Source organism: Macrotis lagotis, chromosome 1 (assembly GCF_037893015.1).
Source record: "Macrotis lagotis isolate mMagLag1 chromosome 1, bilby.v1.9.chrom.fasta, whole genome shotgun sequence".
Classification (NCBI taxonomy): domain Eukaryota; kingdom Metazoa; phylum Chordata; class Mammalia; order Peramelemorphia; family Peramelidae; genus Macrotis; species Macrotis lagotis.
The window spans coordinates 543,787,769-543,811,882 of record NC_133658.1 but is presented as its reverse complement, the minus strand read 5'-3'; the positions used below and the strand labels follow the sequence as shown (position 1 = coordinate 543,811,882).

Here is a 24,114-nt window from a genome sequence, read left to right as displayed (position 1 = left end):
CTTGCGGGTCGGCCGGGGGAGAGCGCGCTCCGATTGGGGGCCGGGAGCGCCGAGGGGCGGGGGCAGCGGTGGGCCGGGGCTCCGGCGCCCCTCTCCCCGCCCCTTCGCCTCGGGGAGCCAGGGCCGAGCGCCGGGCTTGGGGCGCCCCCTCGCCCCCGGCTGCTGCGCCGTTGGCTGCGGGGCGGGAAGGCCGGGCCGGAGGAGGAGGAGGAGGAGGAAGAGAGAAGCGGGGGAGGGGGCAGGAGGAGGAGGAGGAGGAGGGAGCCGGGGCGCCAGCGGGCCGCGCGCTCCACCCCCGCCCCCCGCCGCCGCGGGTCCGGGGCTCCGCCAGCTCCGCGCCGCCGCCCGCACTATGCATGCGGACTGCAGGCCGGGATGGAGAGCCGGGGGTCGGTGAGAGCCCGGCGCAGCGCGCCGCCGCGTCCCGCGCTCCGCGTCCCGGCCCAGGCGGCCGCCCTCTCCCTCGCCCTCGCCCCCTCCGCCTCTCTGCCCGCCCCCCTCTTCCTCCTCCTGGCACTTCTGCTGCTGCTGGAGGACTCCGGAGCCCAACTAGGTGAGCTGGCGGGGCGGCCTGGCCGGGTGGGGGCCGGGGCCGGGGCCGGGGGCCGGGGGCCGGGGCCGGGGCCGGGGCCGGGGGCCGGGGCCGGGGGCCGGGGGCCGGGGGCCGGGGCCGGGGCCGGGGGCCGGGGCCGGGGGCCGGGGGCCGGGGGCCGGGGGGGGGCGGGGGCCGGGGGCCGGGGGCCGGGGCCCGGGGCCCGGGGGCCGGGGCCGGCGGGCGGACGTGCGCTGCTCCGCATCCATCGGGGCGGGGGGGGGGGGGGGGGGCCGGCCGGGGCCGGGATGCCTGACCTTTCCTTGGCAGCAGTCTTGTGAAGTCTTCATCGAATAATGTTCTAAAATGCGTAAAAATAGAGACTAGAGCATTCTAAAGGAGGTCGGTCATATTAAAATTAAAATACACATCCGAATGATTCAAAGAAGCAAGTTCCCCGGCCTTGGGTTAGTGTCCCCGATTTGGGAAGTGTTGAGGCGGGAGTGTGTCCGGTGGTGCCCGTGTACGGCTGTGGGATCCGCTTATTTTTTCATTTCTTTTAAAGTCAACAAGCATTTATGACCTCTCGAATCCACTGGGGGGAAAAAAAGGAAAAAATACCTTTCAGTGAATAAGCATAGTCAAGTAACTACAGATTCCCACATTGGGGGGGGGACACCCAAAACTAGGTGTCTCACTCTTTATCTTGAGTCCACCACTCCTCTGTTACGAGGTGGGTGGTAGCCGATGGAGAGTTTTTAAAGTTTAAATTTCGCTTATGATAAAGGCTGGTTAATTATTAATTTGGGAAGAGAAGGATGGAGTTCTACAAATCTTTTTCTTTTGAATAGAAAACTTAAAAGGCTTCAAAAGGCATGGATGTGGAGATGGAGAGGGGAAGTCCATTGAGAAAAAAAGAATGAATATCGACTTTTAACTGGTAAAACTCAAATCATGGCAACGTTTAAAAGTTCAGCTTCCAAAATCTAAGGCTATCTGTTCTGTATTCCCAAGTCAAACGGACCAAAAGGGGAAGTTTTCAGTTAAAAAGGTGATATTTCCTGCCCAAACTATTATTCAGAATGGTGATCAAGATTACTTTGGTCATATGCTGGTTTTAATCCAAGTTACAGGGCTATATTGCTCTAATAAAGTTATTTTCCACATTAACAGGCTAAATTTCCCCCCCAAGCAGCAAAACATTTCTGCTTAAATCCTCAAGAAACCTATTTCGGAAGTAATCAAAATTGTGTAATGAAAAACCTGCATAAAAGTTTGAGGGAGGAATTAAAATATAAAAGAAAAGTAAAGGCTAATAATATTTATCCAGTTAAAGTGAAACAATACCATATTTTGTCTTACTTTTTGGATTTTTTTATATTAGTTGTAAAATATACTTCTTTACTGGATTTCCTGTTTCATTGAAATGTGTATAAGATTTTTTTGGTATTGAGCTCCATGGTTGAGGCCAGCTGTCATTTAAATGTTGCTCCTACTTGTGATATAGGCAAGAATGACCATAAACAGGTTTTTGTGGAGATGGTGAGATCTTGACTATCATGAAATCATAGAGAGCTCAAGAGAATCTCAGAAAAGTCTTGTTCAGCTCCCTTATTTTATAGATGAGGAAACTGAGGCAGAGAGGGTGAGTGCTACAAAGTATGACTTTCCCAAGGTCACAGATAGAAATTGGATTTAATCTCTTGGACCTTCTACAGATCCTCTTTTCATTGTATCAAATGTCCATAGGACCTAGAGCTGGAAGATATATCAGAGGTGGACTAGTTCAGTCTTTTCATTTTATAGGTGAAAAGCTGAGGCTTAGGACATTATGAGTCTATGATCTAAGAAAAAAATGTATTTTTAATAATATATCACTGCTCCTAGAGATCTACTATAGGCATTTTTATATCTAATTTTGTGAAACTTGATGTTAAGTCATTTCAGTCCTATCCTATCAGTCTTCCTGATCCCATTTGGGATTTTCTTGGCAAGGATACTAGAATGGTTTGTCATTTCCTTCTCCAGCTCATGTTGTAGTTGAAAAAACTGAGGCAAATTAGATGAGGTGAGTTGCCCAGGGGGTCACAAAGCTAGTTAGTGTTTAAATCTGGATTTGAACTCAGGTCTTTCTTGCTCCAGGTCTGGTTTTCTATCTGTATGCACCGTGGAGCATACAGATAGAAAGTCTGAGGAATATTTCTAACCTTTGACCAATCATTTAGCCTCCTTGGGACTTTTTCATGATATGTGAAAAAATGAAGTGGATGGACAGGATCCTCTCTAAGTTTGCTTCCAGCCCTAATATTCTCTTCAAAATTAACTAGATCACTGCCATATTAATAGGAATGACAATATATAACAGTTTTAGATTTCCTTATTTAAGTATATTGCAAACTACTTCTCCCCTCCCCCCACAATAAGGAACTGTGTTTTATTTAACTCTCTGATGATCTTTCCAGAAATGCTTCTCAGAGTAGACAAATGAGAAATATTGAAGCAATGACATGAATTGTCATTGCTTTTTAAATTGAGTGGATGGCCTATGCAGTCAATCTTGTTTCTTCCTCCATAGTGTCTCCTGCACTGACCTATCCTGAATTGACCCATCCTGAGTTGACACAAACTTAATTAGGTATTCCATCACCTCTCACCTCTACACATCCATTCTCTACACAGCTGATAAAGTGATTTTTCCTTAAGTGCAGGTCTGACTAGGCTATTTCCCTATTCAATTTTCCTATAGGAGGAAATTTGACTTTTAAAATTCTTCACAATTTGATCTTGTCTTTCCATGCTCTTATATTATTCTCCTTTTGTGCTCCATGATCCAACCAGACTTAGATTCTCTTTCCTGATGTACATAGTAATTCCAGATATTATGTCTGTACCTTTGCATTAGTGGTCCCCCATGCCTCAAGTGAATTCTTCCTTACCTCTGCAACATATGATTACTTTTATTTAACTACCTTGTATTTATTTTGTATTCATTCTGTCTGTATTCTGTAAGTACTTTTAGATGTGTAAGTTCACCTTTGGAATATAAGCTTCTTGAATGCAAGAACTCTTTCCATTTTTTCCTTCATATTTATAGTGCCTATCACATAGTGGGAACATTATAAATGCTTTCTGATTTCATTTTGGATAAGAGAAAATGAAAATAGAATATAACTTGATCAAAAAAGGTTGGATGCATGCAAGAGACTGAAAAGGAGGAAAAGTATTCTAATTTGTGATGACATTTTCCTGGATTATAATCAATAGATGATATATGAGATCAAGTACAGGTAAAACATGCTGAGTGAATTTGGTACCTTCAAGGTCATCTCTTCTCAAACTGGTTCATTTTTCAGGAATGTTGACCTTATTTTTAAATGTCATTGTCACTATTTTAAAACTGAGAGCTGGATGGGACCTTAGAAGTTATTTAATTCAAATAGATAGTTGAGAAAACTGAAATAATTTACTAGGGTGAGAAAAAGGAATGACTTTAAGAGAATTGGAAACTTCCCTTTATAATATTCCTTTAGTTTTTGTTTGGATGTCTTACTGTAAATTAAGGGCTCAAAAATATCCTAGAGATCATCTATCTCCAACCCTCCCGAAATACTTTCCCCCATCTCCCATTTTACAAATGAGGAAACAAATCTAGAAAGTTTAAATAATTTGCCCATGGTCATAGACAATAAGTTGCAGAGCTAGAATTTGATTTTTTTTTTGATTTCACAAGTAGTACTTTTTCTACGATGCATTGTTGTTTCATGCTCTCATTGAATTCCATTAAGTATTTATTATACTGGAGTGAATGAAACAAGGAAAAAAATATAAACAAAACCTATCAGTAGTACATAGATTTTAATATTGTCTTGGTCTGAATCATACCCCAACAATGAAATGCTTTTGAAAGGAAAAAAAATGTTACTGAAAAAAGAAACTGATTATAGTTTGTACTTATGCTTTATATGAACCACATTTATTTGGGGGGAAATACAATTTATATAAAAAAATAAATATGAACCACTTACATTGTACAATAGCAGCTGGAGTCATGATTTTGAGTAGCATGAAGTTGAGGGCAAATCATTATGTCTTTTCAATTAGTGTGTGAAAGCTGCAGATTCGGATTTGGTATTTATATGCATAATATATTTGAGATACTCTGCTCTTAGGAAATTTAAAATGAAAATTCTTGCCCTCAAGGAGCTTATATTTTACATTTATAATTTATAAAAAAAAGTTGAGGGTTTAGAAACTTAGGAAAAAAACATCAAGAAAGTTGGTATTGCAGATGGTGGTGGAACAGATATATACAAACACACACACACACACACATACTAAAAGTTTGAGGGTTATTAGTCAAAGGGAACAGTGAACACATTTCCATTTGTAAGGTTTGTATAGGTTCTGTTTTGGTTTTGTTCATGTAGGTTATTTGTGTACGCAGAGGTCTGTCTAGATGTTTGGCAAAGAAGCAAGAATAGAGAACTTCTCAATCTCCTTTCTTTATACATTTCTTTATACATTAATTCCAGCCAAGAAGGAAATTGGTACCAAAGAAGATTTGGTACCAAAGCTGGCCACTCTTCTCTCCTCAGAGAGAGGGAGTCCTGGGCTGGAATTATTTCTATCTGCTCCATCAAATATTGCTAATCTAGGGGAAGTAATTGTTAAGTTCAAACTACATTCTTGATTATTAAACCCTTAATGTGAAAGGAGCACTCCCTAGCTATATATCCAAGATTTGACCCCTTCCTAGCAGATGTCAATTCTGCAACACTCAATAGATCCTTTTATCCAAGTGGAAAGCAAAACAGAAATCAAAGAAAGTATACTTATGAGACACAGTACACAGTAAATGAGTTCTGTTGGGTGTGAAGTAATTCCATTCACCCAAGAGTCCCAGATCTTACTTGAGGGAAAATTCCTTGAAGCCTCTAGTGTAGTAGCTGGGGAGATGGTCAGGATAGAGATTGCCTCCTCCTCTACACAACAGCTTCTTCCCAAGGACTTTCTCTCCCTTCAGGGACCTCTAGAGATTAGAGCAGTTTAAATGGATCTCGGTTCACTCCAGGTCTCAGCCTGATAGGTGCAACTCACTGCTAGATGCCAGGAATATAAAATATCAAATTTTCTGACTTCAAGAATCTTACCTGTTATGAGTAGGTTATAAAACATACACGAATAAGTTAGAACAAAGTATACGTCAAGTAAATACAACAAGATGTTGGTGGTGTGAGATAAGAGTTGATTTATGGGATTGGGAGAGGGCTTCTATAGACTGCATCCAACATGAGGTCTGAAGAAACTTAGGAATTGAAAGAAGCAGAGGGAAAGAGCATTAGCCTTTGTAGAGTCAAGAAGAGAGGAGATGGAATGCAAGTATAGGTTATTTTAACTGGAATATTTTATGAGAGGGTGTAATGTGAAATAAGTCTGGAAAGGTAGGCTAGAGCCAGATTATGAAAAGCTTTAGATGTCAAACAAAAGAATTATCTTAGAGGTGAATGGAATTTCTTGAGAAGGGATTTGATGTGGTCAGTTCTGTGTTCAGGTCAAATCTGTGTTTTAGAAAGATTACCTTTACTGCTTGGTGGAGGAGGGTGGATTGAGAGATGAAAGATGAAAGGTAGACCGATTAGTCTATTGCATTTCTCCAACTGAGAGGAGAAAAGAGCTTGTATTATGGTGTGAAATATAGAGGTAGACTAAAGAGGAGATAACTGACTGACTTTGGAAAAAGGAAGAGTCCCTTCTGACTCCAGAATTGTGAACCTGAGTGACTAAAAGGATAACGGTATCTTTCATTGAAATGGAAAATTTAGGAGGGATAGATTTGGGAGATGCTTCATGATCATACTCAGTTTTTCTACCCTCTTCTAATCTACATGCTTTTTGCATAGAATGTGTCTTCTCCCTAATCTCCATCTTCAAAAATGTTATTTTTTAGAGCCCAGCTCATATGCCAGTCTCTCCATGAAATCTTCTCTTATCATCTCATTTAGAAATGAATTATCCTCACTTACTGTTTGTGCCTTTCAGAGAATTTATCACATATTCATTTTTACTATTATTATTTTTACTTGCTTTATCATAATCAATAAAAATGAATTTGATTATTTATTCTGTGCCAGACAGTATACTAAGCAGTGGGGATGCAAAGAAAAAGAGAACAGAAATCTTTACACTTATAAAGTTTACATTTTAATAGGGAAGAAAATATTTAAATAAATATAAATATGGACATAAAGATACTGACAGATGAATGGAAAGTCTTCTTTTATGAGAATGCACTAAACAGCTGAAGTAACTGGAAAGGCACCTTCTAAAGTTGATCTTTAAATTGAGTCTTGAAGGAATCCAGGGATTCCAAGAGGCAGGAAAAAGGGAAAAGTATTCATTGGGCACTAAATGCTTTTCAGACATCATCTTTGTTTTGAGAGGGAGAGCATTCTAAGAATGGAAGACAGCCAATGCCCAGGCTAAAGATGGAGATGGACTTTGGGTGAGGACCAGCAGGTAGTCCAGGATGGCGGGTCTACACACTGTAAATGGGAGCAAGGTATCAGGACCCCAGGGAAGAAAGAAGGAGACAGGTTGTAAAGGATTTTAAATACCAAGCAGAAGTAAGATGAAGCCACTGGAATTTGAGAAGGGGAGTGTCATGATCTGACTTAAGCCTTTGGAAAATCACTTTGGCAGTGGAAGATGGACTAGAGGAGGAAGAGACTTGAAGCTTGGAGACCAATTAGAAGACTGTTGTAACGGTCTTGGTGAGAGGTGATGAATTGTCCTTTTAAATTCTGTGGCATACTGTTTGCATAATTTCAAAGAACCAAACCTGAGCAAAAATGCTTGTGAGTGAAGAGACTGGGACTATATAAGAGATGGCAGGGAGATAGAAACAGCAAGATTTGGCAATTGATTGGATTTGTTTGGAGAATAAGGTAAGGAATCACAAGTGACAGCAAATGTTGTAAATTTGAGTAAATGGAAAGATGGTGGTACATGTTTGTCAAAGTCAAATAGAAAGGAATGGAAAACTACAGCTTAACATTATCAATGTTGAATTTTTTTTCATGTGAAACATTTCCCAGTTATATTTTATTCTGGGTCAGACTGCACTGAGGAGTTTTGAGACCCTTTAGTTTAACAACTCTGTCTTAGACTAGTGTTGCCAAATTCAAGTAGAAATGGAAAAACCACAAATTCCATCATATATTTTTATTTATTTTGCTAAGCATTTCATAATAACATTTTAATCTACTTGGATTGGGGAATTTGGGGGCTGCAAATCTGATATCTCTGCCCTAGACAAACAAAGGGAAGTTCAGAAGAGGGTTGTTTTTGAGGAAAAGATACCAAGTTCTGTTTTGGATATGTTGAATTTTTGATATCTGTGGGACATAGATTTCTAAGATCTAATAGACAGTTTGTAATGTGAAACAGGAAAGAGATTAGTTCTGTATATGTAGTTTTGGGAACTATTAACATATATAAAGTATATATGTGTGTACACACGCACACACTTAACATTTAACATTGATAACGTTAAGTTGTAGTTTTCCAGCCCGATTTGACTTTGATATTACCCATCTAGGGTACTACTATATACATATAGATAGATAGATAGATAAATATGATATGATAATTGAACCCTTGGGAACTGATGAAGATATCAAATGAGCTGATGTTGAGAGAAAAGAGTAAAGAGCCCAGGACAGTGCCTTGGGGAATACTTAGAGTTAATGGATATGACAAAACTCCAACTAGAAAATGAATATTAGTGATCTGACAGGTACAAAAAGAATATCCATTAATTAAATGCCTGTTTTGTTTCAGGTCCTATGCTGAGCTCTGGAGATACCATTACAAAAAAAAAATGAAATCATGCCATTTCTTAGAGAGTTTCTAATAGAGATAACATATTTAAGGATATCTAGAATAAATATTAAGAGAATGAATGTAAAAGTTAAATACAGGGCATTTGGTAGATCACTAAGCATTTCATGAAGTAGAAAAGGTTTCATGTAGAAAGTATTGCTTGAATTCTTAAAGAGAGGGATTCTATAAAGTGGAAGTGAAAGGAGAGTATATTTCAAGCTTGGAAGACAGCTGGTACAAAAGCCCCATTTGGCTACATCTTAAGAGTTTGGGAGGGGAACTACTATATAATATAGCTGAAAGGTTGGTTAGGATCTGGTTGTGAAAGAGTTTGAAAGCTAATCTTTGGAATTTATTTTCCTAGAGGCAAGAAAGTTATTGGAATTTATTAAGTATGAGAGTGATATGATTTGATCTTAAGGCATATAAATCAAAATAAGCAGAGAATTGAGACAAGAAGACCAATTAGCTTATTGGCAAGAAGTAATTAAAGCTTGGATTTTAGTGAGTGGAAAGGGTAGGTTATGTGATACATTGAAAAGAAATAGCAAGATTTGGCAATTGCTTAGATTTCATATTAGTGAGTCAGAGGAAATCAAGGATGATGCCAAAAACATGAGCCTGGGATACCTGAAGAATAGTGCTGTTTAAAAAGAAATAGTAAATTTTCATAAAGGAGAGAAATTTTGGGGAAAGATAATAGGTTCTGTTTTGAACATGCTATATTTCCAGTACATCTATTTAAAATGTCTAAAAGGCAGACGATACAAGACTGAAGTTCAAGAGAGAGACTGGGGTTCATCAGTATATAGATCTTAACTCAATTTGTGGGAGTTGAGGAAGTCATTAAGAGTGAGACTAGAGAGGAAAGATCAGAATTGGAGGTAGCTAGGTGGTGTAGTGGATAGAGAGTACTGGCCTTGGAGTCAGGAGGACAGGAGTTTGAATCTGACCACAGACACTTGCCACTTACTAGTTGTGTGACCTTGGGCAAGTCACTTAACCCTGATTGCCTCGCAACCAGGGTCACCTCCAGTCGTCCTGATTCATATCTGGCCACTGGACCCAGTTGACTCTGGAGCAGAAAGTGAGGCTGGTGACTTAGCACTGCATCCCCTCACTCAGATCCAATTCATGTGTTTGTCGTGACTTCACCTCCTTGATGTCATGCTCTTTGAGAACAAAGGACAAACATCGTCACCCCGGACAAAACCCCTTGTACACCAGTTGCTGCTTGAGATCGGATGGTTTAGTAAGGTCCAGATGAGTCATACTGGTGAGTAGCTCAAAGGTGAAGGAAGGTCTGAGAGGAAAGTCCATACTGATGATTAGTCCTTTTGAGAGGCACACTAGGATTTATCCTGTCACCTAATATTACATACTGGTGTTTGCCCAGTGTTGATGACTCCTTGCTAAAAATAGGGAGCAAAAACCAATCTAAGGCCAAGAGACTTTCACAGTAGCTGTATCATCTCCAATAGTCCTATTAATCAGGCCATGTTCGATAAAGGCAGGTGAGAAGGATGCCTCACTGTAAGAAACATAATTTTGCCACTTAACACCATCATTCACTTTGTGTGGTCAGCACAGTCCCCTTAAATCCTGAAAGAATAGTAGTAGGGTAAAAAATAGGTTAGAGATAGGCATCAAGAGAGTTAAAAAGATAAAATATCTTTTTATGATGAGCTTGGAAGTGGGATACTTTGAGGTCCTGGCAAAATTAAAGAAATGACTGTACAACTGAGGCAGGAATAGGTTGTGGGAGTTGAGTAGATTGAGGAACTGAGAAGTAGAGATATTAAAGGGACCATCAGTATAACTAACTTAAGAGGTCCCCTAGAAAGAAGGCAGGACTGGGAGAGAAGAAGGTAAGGAAGAGGAAGGAAACAAAGCTTGACCAATCACCAAAGCCATCTCAGGTATTGTGCTAAGCATTTTGCAAATAACTCATTTAATCCCTATAATAATAATAATAATACTGGGCCAGAGCTGCTGTTTGCCTTCTAAATTGCAACCTATAGGACATCATTGGGGCAGCTAGGAGGCACAGTGGATAGAACACCAGCCCTGGAGTCAGGGCTGAGTTCAAATTCTACCTCAGACACTTAATAAAAATTGCTTAGTAGTGTGACCTTGGGCAAATCACTCTTAACCTCATTGCCTTTAATAAGTAAAATTTAAAAAGAAAAGAAAAGAAAAAGGACATCATTGACTCCCCCCCCCTTACCTTTCAAATCCAGTTAGTCATCTTGTCTTATTTACTTTGTCTCCTCAGTTTGTCTTGCATTATTCCCTTCTCTCCACCTAAGTGCTTTTTTAAAAATTTACCTAATGCCTAATGTTTGTTGAGTAACATATTATGAAACATGATTGTTTTATTCTTTCCCAATGAATTGAGAATTTATTTATTGAATTTGAAATAGGACACTACAGGAAACATTTTTACTTTGAAATCACTTCAGTTTGATCATTGAAACAAATTATTCTAAATTAGCATCACTTTTGCCATAACTCCCCAAATAAATCAACATTTTTATAGAAGCTGGGGATAATAAATAAAGTACCTGAGGAATATTGCCAACAACATTCTAGTAGTACTCATCCTGTATTAGGCAGTTGAAGGATGACTATGAGATGAATCTTGGTGACTGGGAAGAATAATGTTAAGTAATATAATATTTACAGAAGTCAGCAGAATTTCTAATTTAAAGAACCACAAAACTAGTACATAGAATTTAAAGAACCTTTATTAATACTAAAGAAAATGTTCTTTTTTCCAGCTTTCATTATCTTTTTTTTTAACAAATATTTTATTTTTTCCAATTATATACAGTAGTAGTTTTCTACTTATCATTTTTGTGAGGTTTTGAACTTTACAATTAAGGAGATATTCTTAGAGGCTTGGAGATTTGGATTCAAAGCTCCATATAAATTTTTGGAGAGTTACCTTTTGCTTTACTCTCTTCTTCAAAATTAAAAAAAAATTGTTGATATCGGATATTTTTGACTGTTTTTTGAGAGGCTGTTGTTGTAGTGAATTGAGTCTTAGACATTTCTCCTTCAGCTCACTGCCAGTGAATGACCGTAGACAAATCGCTTAACTTTTCAGTACTCCCCAACCAACTCTTTTAATATTATAAATTATGGAACAGTTGCCAATCTTCATTATTAGTAAAGGAAATTTCTTCAACCACAAGCTCCTTCATATTCATCTTTTTTAAAACTCAACTTTTTTTAAAACAGTAATCTTCCATTACATCCATATACCTCAGTTTGTTTCACCATTCTTCAATTGATTAATATCTCTTATTTCACTACAAAAAGTGCTAACTATGATTTGTTTGTGTGCACCCTCATGTGCATGCACATGGACTTTTCTGTCAGTCTTTGAGTTCCCTGGGGGTAGATGTCTAATGCTGCATTTCTAAGGAATTCTGGTTTCAGAATCTCTCTAGGATGGTCATTATAGAAGCAAAAATATATTTGTATGATGGAAAAAGCAGTAGGAATTAATTCTTCATCAAGTAAGCACAGTAAAAATTTTCAAATTCTTGTAGGTATAGAATATACTTATAGTCTATTATTCATTGGAACTAAGTCAAAGTTTTTTCACTATTTTGAAGTAGTTTTTGATGAATGAGATTTATTTTCTATAATTATCTAATAAAAGAAGCAAATAGCAAGAGTAAATCTGCTTCTTTTTCTATAAAATCACTTAAAATGCAAAAATGTACATCTATAAAGCAGTAACCATAGGCTTCATAGAATTAGAAATGTAAGAGACCTTTGAGTTTATTTAGTCTAAACTCCTTATTTTACAGATGAGAAACCAGAGGCTCAGATATTTTAAAAGACTTCTCTAAGGGCTCATATAAATTAGTAAAGAGCAGGATTTGAGCTCTGGACCTACTCAACCTTGCTGCCTCCCGCTATAGTTAATAACTAAATAAAAATAGTCTGTTGGAGAATTTTTTCAATATTTTATTATTTTTTACAACTACATACAAAGATAGTTTTAAGTAATCATTTTTGGTAGGGTTTTTATTTTCACATTTTTCTCCTTCCCTTCTCTTCTCTTGTCCCCCTCCCCCATGTTAAACATATATCCATATTAATCATGTTGTAAAAGAAGAATCAAATGGAAAAAAGGAAAAATATAATTCATAAGACTGCTTTTAAAAAATTGAAGATAGTAAGCTTTGGTTTACATTTAAACTCCATAGTTCCTTCTCTGGATATGATTGGTATTTTTTATCACAAGTTTTTTAGAGTTGTCTTTGATTATTGTATTGTTGAAACGAGCAAGTCCATTAGAGTTGATCATCACACAATGTCACTATTATCGTGTATGATGCTCTTCTGGTTCTGCTCACTTCACTCTGCATCAATTCATGCCAAGTTTTTTCAGGCTACTCTGAAGTCCTGCCCCTCATGATTTTCTTATAGAACAATAGTTTCATCACATTCCCATGCCACACTTTGTTCCAACATTCCCCAATTGATGAGCATCCCCCTCAATTTCCAATTCTTTGCCACTATGAAGAGAGCTGCTATAAATATTTTTGTAATGTGGCTTTTTTTTTATCCTTTTTTTGTCATTTCTTTGGGATTAAGACCTAGGAGTAATATTGCTGGATCAAAGGATATACAGTTTTATTGCCCTTTGGGCGTAATTCCAAATTGCTCTCCAGAATGATTAGATCAGTTCATAACTCTGCCAACAATGCATTAGTGTCCCAATTTTTCCACATCCCCTCCAATATTGATCATTGTCCTTTCTGGTCATATTGGCCAGTCTGAGAGGTGTGAGGTGGTGCCTTAATTTGCATTTCTCTAATCAGTAATGATTTAGAACAATTTTTCATAGGACTAATGATAGATAGCTTTATTTTCTTTATCTGAGAATTGCCATTTCATGTCCTTTGACCATTTGGGGAACTTTTGACTGTGTTTCTATTATTTTTATTCTGTAATGGAGATCATAGATTTAGAACTGGAAGGATCTCAGGGGACATCTAGTTTAATCCCTTGAGAGAGGCATGAGAATTTGACTCAGCTATGATGCCAATGTGTTGTAAGTACTTGGTGAAGGTTGTATTAATGATCCATTTTGAGGTTTTGTTGTACTAGATTTTTCTGGATTAAAAGCTTCTCTCAGATTAAGGACCTAAATTTATGAACTTGGCTCCACTGAAACCTAGGTTTGGGTGAGAAGGCTTGTCTCACAGAAAAGGTAAAAATTATGAACCACTAGAAAAACATTTAATTGATGGTTTTTCTATCCCCTTAGAGAAATATAACACTTTTTACTCACTTTTAGAATTAAGAACAAGAAGCATTAAATTTTACTCTGTATAACAGCCAATCCCCTTGGGTAAAATTATTCTGTGTCCTATAGTAGCAGTAACCAAAATAATATTATCCTGAGGGCTTGATAAAATCAAACTAGAAGCTGAATTAGTTACTTTAAGCCTGAGGCTTCCAGTCCTTAATTCGAACCCATCGTGTTAAAGAGTGCATTATTTTGTTTCACTTATAAGTATCTTCTGCTGTTCTAGAGTGTCTTATATTGTAAAGCATATTTAAGGATTATATATACATTAAGGATTACAAACAGATATGTTTAATAATGATTTGTAGAAGAAACAAAGAGAATTCCACAGTAGGATAGATATTGCTTTGAACATAAAAATATGCTTTTAAATAAATATTTATTCATCCCAATTCATTTGGGTTTACTTGAAAATTCAGATAATAGACCCAAGCAGTTAACTGTCACTTAAACTGTTATCTGGTTAATTTTACTTCACAGAAAACTTTTAAAAATGAGGGTGAGACGGGCAGCTAGGTGGCACAGTGGATAAAGCACCGGCCCTGAAGTCAGGAGTATTTGGGTTCAAATCCGGCCTCAGACACTTAATAATTACCTAGCTGTGTGGCCTTGGGCAAGCCACTCAACCCCGTTTGCCTTGCAAAAACCTAAAAAAAAAAATGAGGGTGAGAATATTTTAACTTGTTCAGAGTAGCAAATTTGAAACTTTGTTTTTAATTCAGTTTTCTACTGCTTATCAATCAGGGAGGACTGAACTCCATCACGTACTTCAGTACATTCTTGACATTACTTATGGACTATTCACACCCTCCTATATAGTTTAATTATTTTTTCATTATCATGCATGTAAAAAGACCCTATTTCCAACTATTTTGTCAATATTTTGTTAAGCAAATACATTTTATTAGAGAAAAGGGTTAGGAAAGAATTAAATATTACATATTCATTCAATAAGCATTTATTTTAGTATCTACAGAAACAGGAAGACTGGACTAAAAGAAGTCTTTGTCCTAAAGAAACAACATAAAAGTATAAACTATATGGTAAATTCAAAGTTATTTTGTTGGAGATCTAGACATTAGCAACTAGAGGAATCTGGAGAAGTCTCACTTAGGAGACTTCAGCTGAGTTGACTTGTTTTTTTTTGTTTGTTTGTTTTTGCAAGGCAAATGGGGTTAAGTGGCTTGCCCAAGGCCACACAGCTAGGTAATTATTAAGTGTCTGAGGCCGGATTTGAACTCAGGTACTCCTGACTCCAAGGCTAGTGCTCTATCCACTGTACCACCTAGCCACCCCCGGGATGTAGTTTCAGATCATCTCAAAGTGAACTCCCCGCTTTTCCCTTTTGTTTAGCAAAAATCCCATCTCTGATGTATCAGAGATTCACCTTCCTTTTCTGGGGACCCAGTTTGTTACTTGGGAGGAAATGTGGTCCTTCTATTATGGGATCTTTGCTTTGGTATCCTTGAAAGTAGTAGCAATTTAAGGCAATCCAAATTTTTAGCTCTTGTGGGCTAAATAATAGCCCAACAAAAACTTCTCAAGGGCTGCATACAGAATTTAACATATGTTCATAAATACAATACACCCCATACTACTTAGCAAGCATAACCACTAACAGATAGGCTGGACATAGCAGATTTAAGGTATATCAGAAAATGGGATTGGACTGCTAACAAAAGGGATATGGAAGTTCTTATACAGGAAATCCCAAAAGTCTTGGTGCAGTTTTAAGTTTTAGTAATTTAACCATTTAAAGTTTAATAGCCTAAAAGTACATGAAAACTTTTGAGATAACTCTTTATGTGATTACAGTTGCTCTGGGGCCATTTGGACTTAGGTGGACACATCAGTGAATGAAGTTTAATTGGAGGAGGAAAGAGAAAGTGAAGTTTTTTGGTCTAGTTTTAGGGAATAAAGCAAAAAAAAAACTGATAAGCAGTTATAACTACCTCAGTTTATAGTGAGTATTCACTTGCTTATTCAGTAAACTCCAGTAACTTTATGGGAAAATCATGAAAATCACAACCTTGTCTTGCCAGCAAAGGACTGACCTGTTTATTGCTTAACCCAGCTTAATGTCTAAGCCAGGACATGTTCAGCTTACTGATCTCAGAGACTTTCTAGGTCTAATGGTCAGAATGTCTTCCTTCCACATAGAGATTGTGTGCCTTTTTAGGAGAATAGCTTTCTTTTCAAATGTTGGGGGTCTGTCAGCTTCATTTCCCTTTCTTCCCTGTAGCCTGAACTCAGACCCTATAAAGATGAAACTCATAGAGGCTAAGGAGCTCTCCCTTCTTCCAGAAGCTTAATAATTTTATTTTTCCTTAATGACTATTCTCAAAGCCTGTTTCCTTACAGTCAGTTCTCAGCTGACAATTTGGTGTCCGAGGTGGGATCCCTAAGAGTTGCTCCAAGTAACCCTCCAAGACTCTTTACATTGAGTGAGTTTCTGGGACCAGGGAAGGTTGGAATGATCTTTACCTGATGGATTGGTATTCAGTGAGTCTTAGGGTTCAGGAGCAACACAATCAGGTTTCCCTGGCTCTAGAATAGGTTTCATAACTGGGGATTCTAGTGACTAGAAAACTTGGGGGTCTATATGATTCCTTGATTTGGCTGCTTCTTGTGTCAGGTTAGAACTAGGCAGGCCTTATCCACAAGTCCTCTCTAGTCACCTGAGAGTTGTGGTAGCATTGCAATCTGTCATATTTGGCTAATTCTCCAAGAGATATAGCTCTCTTTCTGTCTCCCTGTCTCTGCCCCTCCTCCCTTAACCCTTGACTAATAAATTATAAATCAGAATGAGATTATATACTGGTTGGTAACCAAACTAATAAACTGATAAGCATGGCATCATGATCTCAGTCTCAAATGCAAGGTCATGACCCACTGGGAGGGACTCTTTTATTAGATATTTGTGTCTTGTCTAATCCTGATATCCCTTTAATTGATTGAGTCATTTTGACATCTTGTCCAATGTAGGACTACATTCATTCACTTAGGACAACCTCAAAATTATGAGGGGAAATGTGAAGTATAATTAGTCTAATGAGTTGTTGACCAAGACCAGGTGCTTTCAGGCCAAACTCCTGAGCCACAAAGATTAGGATTCTTCTTTCTTCCTCTTTTTATTCCCCTTATGAGTTTGCTAGGGAATTCCTTGTCCTAGTCTACCTTTGATACTATCTGAGGATTCTTTTTGTAGTGAGCCAGTCTAGCTCTTAAGACATTTTAGCTTTATAGCCTGAACACTCTGAAATATATTTCAAAGTGGCATTTTTATATCAGGGGTGATCCTGCAGTTCCCTGAGAAAGACTCCTTTGAATTACAGCAATTAGTCCACCTAAAAGGAGTAATCCAAACTCGACAGATAAACTTACATTCTCTGATATATGGAAGCAAACAAAAAGAAAGTCCAGTCTGTTTAACCTTGAGGAAAAAGAAAGAAAACTTGAGGAGCCTGCTAGACTAAAAAAAGGAAATGACTAATTTAGAGCCATTTGAAAGATCAAGAGACATTATTGACAGTTACCATAGAAGACAGAGCTATCTCCTCTGAGCACTCCATTTCTCTGAGGACCTCCTGGTTCCAGGTTGGGCCTGGGGAAAATAACTCATATCCTAGGCCCTTAGCACCTCCAAAAATTGAGTCATTGGAAATTATTGGACATAAGGTGGGTTACCCTTGGGAACTATAAGTTCTAGCATAAGACTATGAAACCTTTGACCCAGCTACTGAGTCAGTATCCCAAAGAGATCAAAGGAAAAGAAAAGAATCTGTATATACCAAAATATTTATAGTAGGTTTTTTGTAGTGGCAAAGAATTGGAAATTAGGGGAATGTTCAATAATTGGGGAATGACTGAATGAGTTATGGTTTGTGATGGCATACTATTATAAGAAATGATAATTTCAGAAAAACCTGAAAGGACTTATATGAACTGATGCAAAAGGAGATAAATAGATCCAGAAGAATGGCTTATTAGCAGTATTGTATTGATAATAAACTCTGAAAGACTTTGATGCTCTGATCAATACCATGATCCACAAGACCCTTTATTTTATAAATATTTTGTTTTCCAATTATATACAATAGTAGTTTCTACCTCTTATTTTTTTGTAAGGCTTTGAATTTTACAGTTTCCCCCCTTCCCCCCCCACAGAAGGCAATCTGATAATCTTTACATTGTTTCTATGCTATGCATTGATCAAAACTGAATTTGTTGATGGAAAAAACATATTCTTGAAGAAGAAATAAAATATTAGAGATAGCAAAATTATGTAGTACATAAGACAACTTTTTTAAAAAAAATTGAAGGTACTAATTTTTGGTCTTTGTTTAAACTCCACAGTTCTTTCTCTGGGTATTCTCCATTGAAGATACCCTAAAATTCTCTCTAATTATTGCACTGATGGACTGAGCAAGTCCATTAAGGTTGATCATCAACCCCATGTTGTTGTATGGTATACAATGTTTTTCTGGTTCTGCTCATCGCTCAGTGTCAATTCATGCAAATCTTTCCAAGCTTCTCTGAAATCCCATCCTTTATTTTTTTCTGTTCCATCCAGATATTATTTTTTCAATGAAAGATTTTATTTATTTTGAGTTTTACAAATTTATGCCTATTCTTGCCTTCCCTTCCCCCACCCCCCACAGAAGGTAGTCTATTGGTCTTTACAATGTTTCCATGGTATGTATTGATCTAAGTTGAATGTGATCAGAAAGAAATCATATCCTTAAGGAAGAAAAATAAAGTATAAGAGATAGCAAAATTATATAATAAGATAACAAGTCTTTTTTCCTAAATTGAAGGTAATAATCTTTGGTCTTTGTTCAAACTCCACAATTCTTTCACTGTATACAGATGGTATTCTCCATTTCAGATGACCCAAAGTTGTCCCTGGTTGTTGCACAGAAGGAATGAGCAAGTCCATTAAGGTTGATCATCATCCCCATGTTGCTGTTAGGGAGTACAATGTTTTTCTGTTCTGCTCATCTCGCTCAGCATCAGTTCATGCATATCCTTCCAGGCTTCCCTGAATTCCCATCCCTCCTGGTTTGTTTGTTTGTTTGTTTCTTTCTTTCTTTTGGTTAATATGACTTTATTTATACTTACTAAAATTTTCTTGTTTAAGAGTAAACTTAATACCCCCTCCTCCATAAAAATATAGAACCTCATGAGAAATAAAGTAAAATAAAGAGGAAAAAAATGTGTTTTAGTCAGTGTTCTGATACCATCAGCTCTGTCTCAGGTGGATCACATTTTTAATCATAAGAGTATCTTAGAAGTTACTTCCATATTTTTCCACAGTTGCTGTTGCTGATTGTAATTCCCTCCATCCATTCCTCCCCACTACCATCTATTATATTTTCTCTCTTCTTTCACTCTGTCCCTCTTCAAAAATGTGCTGTGGGGCAGCTGAGTGGCACAGCTGATAGAGTGCCAGCCCTGGAGCCAAGAGGCCTGAGACCCACATCCCATTCCAGAGATCCAACAACCGCCTGGTCCCTTGGTCCCAGACATACCACCCAATCCCAGCACCTTGCAAAAAGTAAAAAAGAAGATGTGTTATATCTGACTGTCCTCCCCTATGATCTATTCTCTCCTCTATTTCCCACATTCCCCACTCCCCTTCCCCTTTCTCTCCTTTTTTCTTCTAGATGTCTCTACTCTATTAGAGTGTGTATGCTGTTTCCTCTCTGAGACATCTCTGATGAGAATGAAGGATCCCTCATCCCCACCCCTTGCCTTACCCCTCCTTCCATACCATTGCAAAAGCTACATGAAATATCTTTTACATGAAATATCTTAGCCTATTCTACCTCTTCTTTCTCTTACTCCCAGTACATTTCCCTTTCATCCATTGACTCCATTTTTACAATATATATCTCTTCAAATTCAGCTCTCTCCTGTGCTTCATCTATAAAATCTTCTACTTGCTCTATTAAATGAGAAGGTTCATATGAGTATTATGAGTATCATTTTTCTATGCAGGAATACATGCAGTTCATCATCATTAAGTCCCTCATATTTTACCCTTCTCCACTCTATGCTTCACCTGAGTCCTGTATTTGAAGGTCAAACTTTCTGTTCAGCTCTGGTTGTTTCAACAGGAACAATTGAAATTCCCCTAGTTTGTTGAAAGTCCATCTTTTCTCCTGGAAGAGGATGTTCAGTTTTGCTGGGTAGTTGATTTTCCATTACGTCCCAAGCTTTTTGCCTTCTGGAATATTATATTCCAAGCCCTACGAGCCCTTACTGTAGTTGCTGCTAATTCTTGTGTGATCCTGACTGCAGCTCCACAACATTTGAATTGTGTCCTTCTGGCTGCTTGTAATATTTTCTTTTTGACTTGGGAGTTCTGGAACTTTTCTGTAATATTCCTGGGGGTTGGGGTTTTTTGGATCTCTTTCCTGGGGAGATCAGTGGATTCTCTCCATTTCTATTTTGCCCTCTGCTTCTAGGATATCTGGGCAGTTTTCTTGTAGGAATTCTTTAAAAATGAGCTCAAGGCTCTTTTCCTGATCTTGACTTTCAGGTTTCCCAATAATTTTTAAATTATCTTAACTGAATCTGTTTTCCAGATCAGTTGTTTTTTTCAATGTGACATTTCACATTTTCTTCTAATTTTTCATTCTTTTGTTGTTGAAGTATTGTATCTTGATTTCTTGTAAAGTGATCAGCTTCCTTTAGCTCTATTCTACATCTGAAGAATTTGTTTTTCTCAGAGAGCTTTCTTATCTCCTTTTCCATCTGGCCAATTCTGCTTTTTAAAGCATTCTTCTCCTCAATAACTTTTTGAACTGTTTTATCCATTTGACCTAAGCTGGTTTTTAATATGTTCTTTTCTTAAGCATTTTTTTAGATCTCCTTGACTAAGCTGCTGACTTCATTTTCATGTTTTTCCTGCATCTCTCTCATTTCTTTTCCCAATTTTTCTTCTATCTCCCTTATTTGATTTTCAAAATCTTTTTTGAGTTCTGTCATAACCTGTCCCAACTTCTATTTTTCTTGGAGTTCTTTAGGTGCAGGAGCTTGGACTTCCTCATCTTCAGATTGTGCATTTTGATCCTCCTTGGGATCATAGACAAAGTATTTGTCAATGGTCAGGTTCCTTTTTTATCCCTGTTACTCATTTTCCCAGCCATTGCCTGGTTTTGAGGTGCTTCCTGAACTTATGAGTTTTATTGAGACACTCCCACAAGGACCTCAGCGTGTGAGGCTCTGACTGCTCTCCTGGTCTGTGAATGACCACAAGTGCACCCCTTTGCCATGGGGCCGGGGGTGGGTCCCTGTTCTATAGGGGGGCCTAGGCTGCAATCAGGATCTGAATGTGGTCAGAGCCCCAGAGTGCTGTTCCAGGGACAGAGGACAGACCTCAAAGTCTCCCTCCACTTCCTTACCTTTCATAGGCTGAGCACTCAGGGTGCAGCTTCCTAGAGGCTCTTGCTTTACATTTCCCCAGGCCTGCTTCCATTTCCTGGATCTGTGCTGCCTGCCTCAGTGCCGTGACCACACTCAGGGCCTGGACTTTGCTGCGCTTGTTCTGGTAGAGGTCTCCCTGCTGATCTTCCAAGTTGTGCTTGGTTCTCCCTGGGGTGCAGGTTAGGAAACTGCTTCTGCTGTGGGCTGCCCCTCTTAACCCTAGGAAACAGAGTTTTCCCACTATTTTCCAGGTTACCTTGGTCTGGAGAATTGCCTCACTGGATCTTTCTGTAGGTTCTGTCTCTTGAAAATTTAGTTAGAGTCATAATTTTAAGATTTTTGAAATATTTTTGGAGAGAGCACCTAGGAGAGGCTCTTCTCCTGCCACCATCTTGGCTCTACCCCCTTATTACTTTTTTTATAGAACAGTATTGTTCCATCATATATATATTCCACAACTTATTCAGCCATTCCCCAGTTGATGGGCATCTTTTCAATTTCCAATTCTTTGCCACTACAAAAAGAGCTGTTATGAATATTTGTGTACCTGAGGGACTTTTCCCCTTTTTCATGATCTCTTCAGGGTATAGACCCAGTAGAGGTATTGCTGGATCAAAAGGTATGCCACATTTTTATTGTTCATGGGGCATAATTCCAAATTGCTCTCCAGAAAGGTTGGATCAGTTCACAATTCCACCAGCAATGCATTAGTGTTCAAAGGACCCTTTTTGTGTTTTTGTTTTTGCAAGGCAGTGGGGTTAAGTGACTTGCCCAAGGTCACATAGCTAGGTAATTAAGTGTCTGAGGCCAATTTGAACTCAGGTCCTCCTGATTCCAGGGTCAGCTGCCCCACAAAGGATTCTTTTTTTTTTTAAAGGTTTTTACAAGGCAATAGGGTTAAGTGGTTTGCCCAAGGCCACACAGCTAGGTAATTATTAAGTATCTGAGGCCAGATTTGAACTCAGGTACTCCTGACTCCAGGGCTGGTGTTCTATCCACTGTGCCACCTAGCCGCCTCCAGAAAGGACTCTTGATGAAAAATGCTATCCACCTTCACAGAGAGAACTGATGAACTGAGTGCAAGTTGAAGCATAAGTCTTCATGTCTTTTTTCTTTACAACTTTGCAAATCTGAAAATGTTTTGCATGGTTCATAAGTACAGTGGGTATCATTTTTTGCCTTCTCAATAGGTGGGGGAAGAGTAGGTGGAGGAAGAAAATTTAAAATTGATAATAAAATATTTTTAGAAACATTTTTTAAAAGTTGCAACTCAAGTACACTGTGTACTTAATGACTTTCCTCTTTTCCTCAAGAGCTTGAACCATTCCTTCCAAACTACTTTTGTGGGACTCCTTGAGTTGGACAAATTCTGTAATGAATGTGACAAATTTAATAAACTGTTAATGTGAAAGTGTGCAAAGGGAGAGGTCAGTCAAAATATTAGAAAAAAACAAGGATAAGGAAATGAAAGGGGTCAATTGCTCACAGACTAAAAAAACTTTACACCTGTAAGAGATAGACCACTTAGACCAACCAACCAGTTAGCCAATGGCCCAAAGAGTGAGAGATCAGATTCTGCTTTTCACCTCAAACTATGCAGTATAACCACCTACCACATTAAGTACAGTTCTAGAATCCTTTCTTCATAATAGCTACTGATTTATTAATTTTGCTTAGGACATTAATTGTCCTTTTCGAGGGACAGTTTAGTCGATCTTGTTAATACTATTGGAAAGAAGACACCTACTGTGTTCTCTTTGGATTGCTTTTGTAAAGCAGGGAGAAGTGACTGTTTTGTGATGGCATTATATTTCTGGCTATGAATGACAACCTTTTAAGAGGAACTTTCTCTAAACATCAGCTTACTGTCAGCTTAAATCTTTAATCTGTTTTTATTTGCTTCTGTTTGACTAAAATCCTTCTTCTCATCTGGTAATCAATAACTCGGTCTGTTTACATCCTGTGGTTTCCAAAACACTTATCTCAAATCCATCTGCTACCTTAAAAAAAAAAAAAGAACCAGCAAACCATTTCCAGCTCCAGCCATTTAAAGGTATTATGAATGACTTAAAAGATTTTCCAAGGATCATTTTGATTTTGAAGGATTTTTTTTCTTTTTGAGTTGACTTTAGAACCTAAGATAAACTTCTAACTATATGACTAGCACTGAATAATATCAAACAAATAAATGAAATTGTCTGCATGTCTTAATAGATGAGAAAAAACTAATTACATATATGGAAATCATTTTTAGAATCAAATAACTGCAGCCTAGAATCAATTTTTGTGTGTCTACTAAGATCATTGACTCTTACATTAGAGGTCGAAATACAAAATGAAATGAAAAGATAAGGATGGACTTAGGGCATTTTATGGAATTACATCATCTCAACTCTAACTTTTAAATAATCTCTGGATTTTAAAAATAGAAAATAGACAAAAATAAGAAAATGACTTATTTTCATTTTTAGAGGTTTAACTAATCTAAAATAGTTTCCCAACAAGGGGTCCAAAAAAGCCTAGAAACTGCCTTATGTGGAAAACACTTGGTTTTTTAATGAATTGGAGAGAAAAGAAGCCAAGAGGAATTACCAGTCAGCACCAAGGTACAGTCATTTCAAAAACTATTAAAAAACATCTGAGGAGAAACTAAGTCTGTTAAGACAACTCATTAAGGTAATGAAGTAAAAGGTCATAGAGGTGCCCAGCTATATACTTTGGCAAAGATTTACATAGGACATCAGATCAAATGATGATTAAAAAACCTAAAAAAAATAATGAATTAGCTTTTTCATCTATCCCAAACTGTATAAAAAGACAGAGGTGTGTCTATTTGGGAAAACAGATCTTCCTGGACAATCAGCAAGAACCCAGGTAAACAAATTGATAGCCTGGCAGCTCTCTGACAGGGAATGCTGCATTGGAACCTGGAGCCCAT

General features: G+C 38.1%; 1 protein-coding gene across 1 annotated transcript in view; it reads left to right on the top strand.

The window, feature by feature from the left end:
- The first annotated feature begins 296 nt into the window (after positions 1-296).
- Positions 297-24,114, top strand: part of DCBLD2 (discoidin, CUB and LCCL domain containing 2) — a 98,979-nt gene continuing 75,161 nt past the window's right edge. The window contains exon 1 of the mRNA XM_074214306.1: positions 297-553. Within this exon, the coding sequence (XP_074070407.1) occupies positions 376-553 (178 nt within the window). The 5' untranslated portion in view covers positions 297-375. The remainder of the gene's footprint in view (positions 554-24,114) is intronic.